The sequence below is a fragment of the Cebus imitator genome, unplaced genomic scaffold, assembly GCF_001604975.1.
Source record: "Cebus imitator isolate Cc_AM_T3 unplaced genomic scaffold, Cebus_imitator-1.0 Scaffold30, whole genome shotgun sequence".
In the NCBI taxonomy this organism is placed as follows: domain Eukaryota; kingdom Metazoa; phylum Chordata; class Mammalia; order Primates; family Cebidae; genus Cebus; species Cebus imitator.
Window position 1 is genome coordinate 3,235,491 of NW_016107345.1, and position 9,124 is coordinate 3,244,614.

Here is a 9,124-nt window from a genome sequence, read left to right on the forward strand (position 1 = left end):
TGGTAATTGACATTGCTGTTTTTGTCTTTGAAGATGATTTTCCAAAGGTTGATATATTCCTGGTTGTTTTTAATACCTTTTTTTGGCTGATCTAGCACACATATATGTTTCCTTTTTAGCATATACTTTAGAAGAACAGAAGAACCTCACAGCCTGTCCTGATGGAGCACTTTTTGAACAGAAGGGTCCAGTTTATGTTGCATGTCAGTTTCCTCTTTTGTTACTTCAAGCATGCAGTGGTATGAGTGATCCTGATTTTGGCTATTCTAAAGGAAAACCTTGTATTCTTGTGAAAATGAACAGAGTACGTACATATTTTACCTCTGCTGCTGCTTTTTTTCTAATATTCTCTGTTAAGGAGGCAACTACTTTTAGATTGTTTTGGTTGGGTTAATGCCTTCCTTATTAAAAGTTATCTCATTTGGGGGGTAGCTTGCTTTAAAGGCTAGCAGTAATGTTTATTGATCGCTGGAGAAAAGTTTGTACGGCAAAAAAGAGAGGTTCATAGGTTAATCACGGATTAAGGAGTTAAAGTAACTTAAACTTTTCTTCTTTGGGAATACTTGCATGCATTTCACTACAGATTAATGCTTTAAGGGGCAAGTGCTCTCCTTGTCGTACCCAAAGCAGGGTTTTGTTAGGGTACAATGCTCATCTTTGAATCCTATGTTGTAAAATAATTTAAAATTCCATAGACTCCATAAAGTTTACACTTATTTAACTTTTTCAAAATACTCAGTACCAAAGCATAGTTTTATAGTATCAGTATATGTATATGTAATTAAATAATGGAAATACAAATAAAATCCCATTCCAGTGGGATGTTGCAGTTGTAGCCAAGTAGCAGCATTTTGCTGTTTTACAGAAGGCATGCTTAAATTGTATAGTAATGAGCAAAGTAAGAAGTTAACATTCTCTCTCTGACGGGAATAATGAATTAGGGTCATTGTGCAAAGGAAAATGCCTTTCTTGAGTCATGAAGTGATCCCTAGCCCCCATGCCTTGCTGCTCTGTACATGTGTTCAGAGCTGTGTTCTGATGCTCTTACTGTTTTGAGATCTGCAAGGTCTCCTTTGAAGAGTGAAGTCATTCCTGGTCATTTATTCAGGAAATGGCACTTTCTTAAACAGGTATAGACTTCTCAAAATCATGAATTTATAAATCACTGAAGTCATCATTGGTGAGCACATTGCTACCATCATTAATAAAACTAAAACTTGGGTCTTTTGAAGTTGATACTGCTAAATAAGGAGCTTCCCTATAGGGAGAACCAGCTAGACTGTGAAGTGTCCAGACTGACACCCCTCCAATCTCACCTTCATCTTTTGGGAGGCCTTGGACAACTGACAGTTTCCAGATTGTCCCATAACATTCTAGGTACTCAGTAAATGATTAGTGGGATGTTTCAACCAGACTTTATTCAGAATTAAGAATTGGAGTTAACAAAGTAAGCTGAAAGTAATGTGAAACTAGATCATCTAGTTTATAAAATGAATTAAGTTTGTTTTAACAGAGGTGGCCTTTTGTAATCCCAGTCTGCTAGAAATATCCTCACAACATCTAGCTTGCTGATAGAATGCCAGAAGAGGATCAACCTTCTGGGTTTGTTTTCTTTCTCAAGATGGCCTTCTTGAATGATAATGGTCTGAGATACTTGTTGATGACTCAGGGCATGGCTTTGGCAGGAGGACAGCATCAGACACACAGGAATCAGTGATGAGATGAGCTTATGTAACGTAGCAGGGGGTTTCATACCAGTACAGTTCCCAGTTAGCGCTGTTGACATTATTTATTAGGTTACAACATTTCTTGTCTTTTGAGGGGAATATTTAGATTTTACATGCATTTACATGGAAACTGCGTATAAATTCATAATGCGAAAACAGATATCTCACAAAATGTACAAATATGTTATGATTCGGTTCTGCCAGCTACATACATGAAAGGAATCTTAAGATAGGGCTCTCCCAGTGCATGCCTTTTGGGGAGCAGATGAGGGTAAGATATGGTGAGACTCAGTGGGGCCCTCATGGAAACACGGAGAGTGTGACATAATATATTTTTGTGAAGAACAGTGAATTATTATGCCTCTGCAGTTCTTATTCTTTACATCAAATTGTTTATATAAATATTAATAATAATAATTAATTTCTATCTGTTTCTTATTTTAAGGGTAGCAAAGGGTACTTTTGTTTTGGTCAGTTCTTTGGTAGTTGATTTGTTTTCTCAGTTGACCTAGTACAGTAATAAGATAACTGATTGCTGAAGTTATTTTATTTAAAAGTTCATTCTATACAAAAATTAGCTGGGTGTGGTGGTGTATGCCTGTAGTCCCAGCTACTTGGGAGGCTGAGGCAGGAGAATGGCTTGAACCCAGGAGGCAGAGGCTGCAGTGAGCCAAGATTACGCCACTGCACTCCAGGCTGGCGACAGAGCGAGACTCTGTCTCTTAAAAAAAAAAAAAGTTCATTTTAATCCCCTCAAATACAATTAAAAGGCAGATGTAACTCACTGGGTTAATACACAGAGTAGGTGTTTATCTTAAACACCTCTTGTCCCCAGCAACAGAGGGAGGAAATTCCATTGCATGCTTATATGATGTATTAATCACTGTTTCTTAACCCTAGATAATTGGATTAAAGCCTGAAGGAGTGCCAAGGATAGATTGTGTTTTGAAGGTTAGTATTCAAAACTTCTCTTAAATCTTTGGTGTTTCTTAAAATACTGTAAAAGTCTAATGATGTAGTCATCTAGTCTTTCTCTTCCTTAATGATAATTCAGAAAAACATTTTCCATGTGTATTTGATTTTGCACACATTGCCCTTATTTTCATATATACCATATTTCATCAGTTCTAAGATTCACTTTTTTTCTGCAAACTCTAGTAACACTGAAATTGGGATTACCCTTATAACTGATGGTGTCTTAATACTGTACCATGACTTTTTTATTTTCTTAAGTTTGTTAGTTGTCGTGCTACCCATCAATGCTATCTGAGATTTAATGAAATATGGTACATTTTCCTTCAGGTAGAAGCATTATTTATCACCCCTATGCCTACTTTATTTTTTTTCCAGAATACTGTGCAGTTTTCATCTCATAACTTTCTTTTGTTTTCTCTCCATGCTGCAAATGCAACTAAGACAAATAATGTAAAAGATGGGTAAGAGTTCTGAGGAGAAATTAAGTTCTAAATTTATAATTGTGCTAAATATTAACATTTCAACTCCGACTATGGCAGAAATATTTTACTTAAAATGTTACATCGAAATCACTTTTAAAGTTGTGGAAATAAATTCGTTTTACTGTTAATGGACTAATTTGGGCATAAACTTCTTGCTCAGTGGTTCTCAAACTTGGTCATTCATCAGAATCATGTTGGCTTCTTGGTTCTGTTCCCATAGTTTCTGACTCAGGTCTGAGATAGGGTACAAAATTTGCATTTCTAACTGAAGTTTCCAGGTGATGCTGATGCTGCTGGTCTGAGGCCCACATTTTGAGAACTCCTGATCTGGAGTGTTCTTATTAATTTTCAAAGAGTATTTACTATTTAGAGTAGTCTAGAAAGTCAGGAAGTTTATGGTTTCTCATCTGTGTTGAAATTATATGTGTGTGACCACTGGCAATTCACTTTACCTCCTTGTGCCACAGACAGCTCAATGGGAAACTTGTGTGAAATCCAGAATCAGCCAGGGTTGGTGGCTCACACCTGTAATCCCAGCACTTTGGGAGCCCAGAGTGGGAAGATCACAAAGTTAGGAGGTCGAGACCATCCTGGCCAACATGGTGAAACCCCGTCTCTACTAAAATACAAAAAAACTAGCTTGCCGTGGTGGCACACGCCTGTATTCCCAGCTACTCAAGAGGCTGAGGCAGAGGGATCGCTTGAACCCAGGAGGCAGAGATGCCAGTGAGCTGAGATTATGCCACTGTACTCCAGCCTGCCTACAGAGCAAGACTGTGTCTCAGAAAAAGGAAAGGAGGAAGGGAGGGAGGGGAAGGGGGAACCCACTTAAAACCAGACACACATCTAAGCTGAGCTTTTCTTGATAAATTCTTCTAAAAATCTAGTGGGAAGCATATACTGTCAGCTCTCAAGTCAAAACATTATAGCTACAAAATACATTTAGAAAAAATGTTGAGTAACCCTTTATGATCAGGGCTTGCTCACAATGCTTTTTGGTAGAAAGCTCCTGGGGCTTGGATGCTAGGCTGGGTAGAAGTGCTAATTTCATGACCGTGAACCTGTATACAGGAGCTTTTGCCATTGCACGTGAGCAGGCTGCATAGATAAGCTTGGAATGCTGGGTCTACAAAGCCAATACCACCTAAAAGGAAAACGCATTCAAGCCAGAAGTACAAACACTTTTAATTCTTTTCTAAGCTTTAAATTGTATAAACCTTTGGCCAGTATAAAAAATTCCATATAACTCTTCCCTTAAGGGCTTTTCTTTTCTTTTTTTCTTTTTTTTTTGACGCAGTCTGGAGTGCGGAGGCGCAATCTCAGCTTACTGCAACTTCCACTTCCCGGGTTCCAGTGATGTCCCTGCCTCAGCCTCCTGAGTGGCTGGGATTACAGGCACGTACCAGCAGGCTCAGCTGATTTTTTATATTTTAGTAGAGATGGTGTTTCACCATGTTGTCCAGGATGGTCTCGATTTCCTGACGTTGTGATTTGCTTGCCTCGGCCTCCCAAAAAGTACTGGGTTTACAGGCGTGAGCCACCATGCCCAGCCCCCTCAAGGTTTTAAATGCATTTTTCTTCTTGTTTTTTCTATTATGTATCCTTCGCTTCTAGAATAGTTGCAGGAAATGTTAATGAAAAATCCAGATTTAGGCAGGGGGCAGTGGCTCACGCCTGTAATACCAACACTTTGGGAGGCCAAGGCAGGCAAATCACCTGAGGTCAGGAGTTTGAGAACAGCTTGTCCAACCTGGCAAAACCCTGTCTCTACTAAAAATATAAAAATTAGCTGGGCATGGTGGCAGGCGCCTGTAATCCCAGGTACTTGAGAGGCTGAGACAGGAGAATCACTTGAACCGGGGAGGCAGAGATTGCAGTGAGCTGAGACCTCGCCCCTGTGCTCTAGTCTGGGCAACAGAGCTGTCTTAAAAAAAAAAACCAGATTTTAATGATTTAGATTTCAGTTAGCTTTCCTTTTGCTTTGGAGAGATGTGTGTAAGGCACATAAAAAAAACAGGAGGGTTTTTTATTTTGTTTATTTAGTTGTAGAATTTTTTTTTGTTTTTAGAAAAACACAAAATTGGAAGAAATGTTTATAAAATTTGGCATTTTATCCCTAGGCTAGTCACAAGTAGTAAACCAGTTAGAACCATAAAGATGTGGCTCTCCAGAACAGAGGGAAGCATTTACTACGTATCATAATTGCAATTTTCTATTAGATTTGCCTGTCTATATCAAGTGTTCTTTAAATTTTTTAGTTGTTTTATGTAATATAGATGTATTTTATTTTGTCTTGCATTGAGTTTGTTCTGCTTTAATTGCTTTAAGAGTCCTAAAAATACAAATACTTTCGAAGTGGCTTTTTTCCCTCTCTCTTTCTCTCTCTCCCTCTATAGAGATGGGTGTTGCCATGTTGCCCAGGCTGGTCTTGAACTCCTGGACTCAAGCAATCCCCTGCCTCAGCCTTTGAAAGTACTGGGATTATAGGCCTGAACCACTGCAGGTGGCCAAGGTGGCCTTTTAATATATCCCAACTTAAAAGATTCCTACAAAAGATGTAATTTTTCTCATTTTTATAAGAAAACCAAATACTGAAGAAACTTAAGTCATTTCATCAGTATTTGGTTTTCTTATGAAAATGAATCATATTAAGAAAATCAAAAGTGGGAAGAGACAAAATGTATTAATTTTTAGACTCCATTTTGTTTTCAGTGGAACTCAGTGAACATCAGTAAGTTCTTAGTTGCTCATCATTTAATATGATGCTATTGCCAGATGTGGCGGCTCACATCTGTAATCCCAGCACTTTGGGAGGCCGAAGTGGGCAGATCACCTGAGGGCAAGAATTTGAGACCAGCCTGGCCAACATGGCAAAACCTCATCTCTACCAAAAATACAAAAATTAGCTTGGCATGGGGGCGTATGCCTGTAATTCCAGCACCTTGGAGGCTGAGGTAGTAGAATCGCTTGAACCCAGGAGGAGGAGGTTGAGGTGAACCAAGATTATTCCATTGCACTCCAGCTTAGGCAACAGACTGAAACTCTGACTCAAAAAGAAAGAAAAACACACTCTGAGGGACTCGGTGAACTGTTTCTCAAAGAAAACCTCTTTTTCATTTTGGGGAAATGTGTTCTGTGAATGAAGGTCATATATTAAGGGGATAAAATAGGTTCAACAAACGCAGTTAATGCAGAAAAGCACTGATACCAAAGAGACTAGGTTTTCTCTAATATAAAATGTTACCTTTGATTTTTAAGCTTATTTTTTTATATTAAGGAGTACAGATGGCCGGGCGCGGTGGCTCACGCCTGTAATCCCAGCACTTTGGGAGGCCGAGGCGGGTGGATCACGAGGTCAAGAGATCGAGACCATCCTGGTCAACATGGTGAAACCCCGTCTCTACTAAAAATACAAAAAATTAGCTGGGCATGGTGGCACGTGCCTGTAATCCCAGCTACTCGGGAGGCTGAGGTAGGAGAATTGCCTGAACCCAGGAGACGGAGGTTGCGGTGAGCCGAGATCGCGCCATTGCACTCCAGCCTGGGTAATAAGAGCGAAACTCCATCTCAAAAAAAAAAAAAAGGAGTACAGATGTACAGTGGAGTTTGATTGAAAGTGACTTTTGCAGTTTCTCCTGGTGTTGTTACTTCCTGCCCTTTCCACATATTCTTCATCTGGATCATTAGAACTTGTCTGGTTGGGTGGTGCGCATCATTCTGTGCTTTATGCTGTCTGGCCGATGCCTTTCATCTGTTTCTCACGCCACCCAGCACCCATATGCTGCTTCAGAATGAAACAAAATGAACCTACAACTCCTTAGGGTGGATTCTTAGTTTTGCTTTATGCTGTTTCATGTATGTGTGGTTTCAATGTCTCAAAAAAAATTTAATATATATATATATTAAATTTCAGTATTTAATAACATTTATTTTAACTTGTGGTCTGTTTGCTACTAGTCAGTCTGTTAAAATTATACTCATTAGAATTAGGCCCATTTGGGGCAGGCGTGATGGCTCATGCCTGTAATCCCTACCCTTTGAGAGGCCAAGGTGAGCGGATCAGGAGGTCAAGGATCAAGACCATCCTGGCCAATATGGGAAACCCCGTCTCTACTAGAAATACACAAATAAGCCTGGTGGCATGCACCTGTAGTCCCAGCTACTCAGGAAGCTGAGGCAGCAGAATCACTTGAACCCAGGAGGCGGAGGTTGCAGTGAGCCAAGATCACACTACTGCACTCCAGCCTGGCGACAGAGTGAGACTCTGTCTGGAAAAAAAAGTATTAGTCCCATTTGGAAAGTATTGCATGAGAATTTTCATAAATTGCTTATTTATCATGAATAATACTAGAAATAACTAATAGCATGAGTTATTTAGATTATAGGTGATGCTTAATTTGTATGTTGATAAACATGGAATATGTTTTCACGTTTATCAACATAGAATTCCATGCATGTTTATCAACTTGCATGGAATTCCAGTAGACAAGTAATACTTAATGATTTATATATGCTCATAGATTTATTCCTGAGAAATACAGTATTTAAATTTGTCGAGGAGAGTTTTGCTTGGAGTACCTTAAATTTTCCCTTGTGATTCCCGTCAGGTGCATTGTGGCTTCCCCTCTGGTTGCAGTTGTGGTTATTAATCACATGAAACTCTCACACCTGCTGTCTCCCACGCCTGAGTGCTGCATTCTAGGTTGGCACCTTGTGGTGGCCTTTCTTTCCAGTCTGGAAGCACAGTATTTTATTCATTTCATGAAAACAAAGGTCCCAAACCTGCTGGTGCCTTCCTGCTGTTAGTAGGTAGAAAGGCTGGCATTTGGTATTTGGAGGGCAGGTAAGATTTTACAGGAGTACATGAGTGGAACTGGCTATAAATAAGGGACTCTAATGAAAAAGAGTATACAATATATCTGGAAGTGTAAGAATCAGGATAGTTCGTGTGGAATTACGTAATATTAATAAGATGAGCGAGCCTCTTCTCAGAAATACACTAGTAATGATAATATAGTTGGAGCAGCATTGTAATTTCTCCAAACTGTTCGTGATTGCTACTGCTTTAATTATAAACATAGTTTTTACAAATTCTTTTTGTGACCTAAAGAGAATTTCTTTTGTTTCCAACTTTAGAATGAAGATCAAACAAATATAACAACTTATCCTTATAATGGAATTATAGACTTAAAATATTTCCCATATTATGGGAAAAAACTGCATGTAAGTATTTAGAAGTTATGTTATAACTGCTCTTTTGGGAAGCTAGAGCATCTGTTGAAGTCCCACTTGTCTGGGGTAGGTAGACACAAGCCCTGTTTAATTTGTGCATCATCTGTTCAGGTTTTGTTTTATTTTAATGTTGATGGTAAATGGAGTTCTGACATCCCCAATTCAGAACACATAACCCAAGCAGATAAAGTTGGATGATGTTTTTTTATATATTATTTTCTTTTTTATTATAAAAGTAGTAGTATGTGCTTATGTAGAGAAAGTAGAAAAGTACTTAAAAAGAAAATCAAGGCCGGGTGTGGTGGCTCACTCCTGTAATCCCAGCATTTTGGGAAGTCGGGGCAGGTGGATCACGTGAGGTAAGGAGTTTGAGACCTGGCTGGCCAACTTGGTGAAAACCCCTTTCTACTAAAAATACAAAAATTAGCCGGGCATGATGGCGTGTGCCTATAGTCCCAGCTACTCAAGAGGCTGAGGCAGGAGAATCGCTTGAACCCAGGAGGCAGAGGTTGCAGTGAGCCGAGATCATGCCCACCGCACTCCAGGCTGGGCAACAGAGTAGGATTCTGTCTCTTCCATCCCCCACCACCCCACAAAAAAAAAATCAGAAAGCTTGTTACAGCTGCACAGTGGCGAGGCATAGTGGTGAGGCAGGCAGATCACCTGAGGTCAGGAGTTCAAGACCAGCCTGACACTAACATGGTGAAA

General features: G+C 39.5%; 1 protein-coding gene across 1 annotated transcript in view; it reads left to right on the forward strand.

Moving 5' to 3' along the window:
* Positions 1-9,124, forward strand: part of ATP1B3 (ATPase Na+/K+ transporting subunit beta 3) — a 50,802-nt gene that overhangs the window by 39,085 nt on the left and 2,593 nt on the right. The window contains exons 4-6 of the mRNA XM_017523748.2: positions 120-304; positions 2,628-2,678; positions 8,321-8,407. Of these exons, the coding sequence (XP_017379237.1) occupies positions 120-304; positions 2,628-2,678; positions 8,321-8,407 (323 nt within the window). The remainder of the gene's footprint in view (positions 1-119; positions 305-2,627; positions 2,679-8,320; positions 8,408-9,124) is intronic.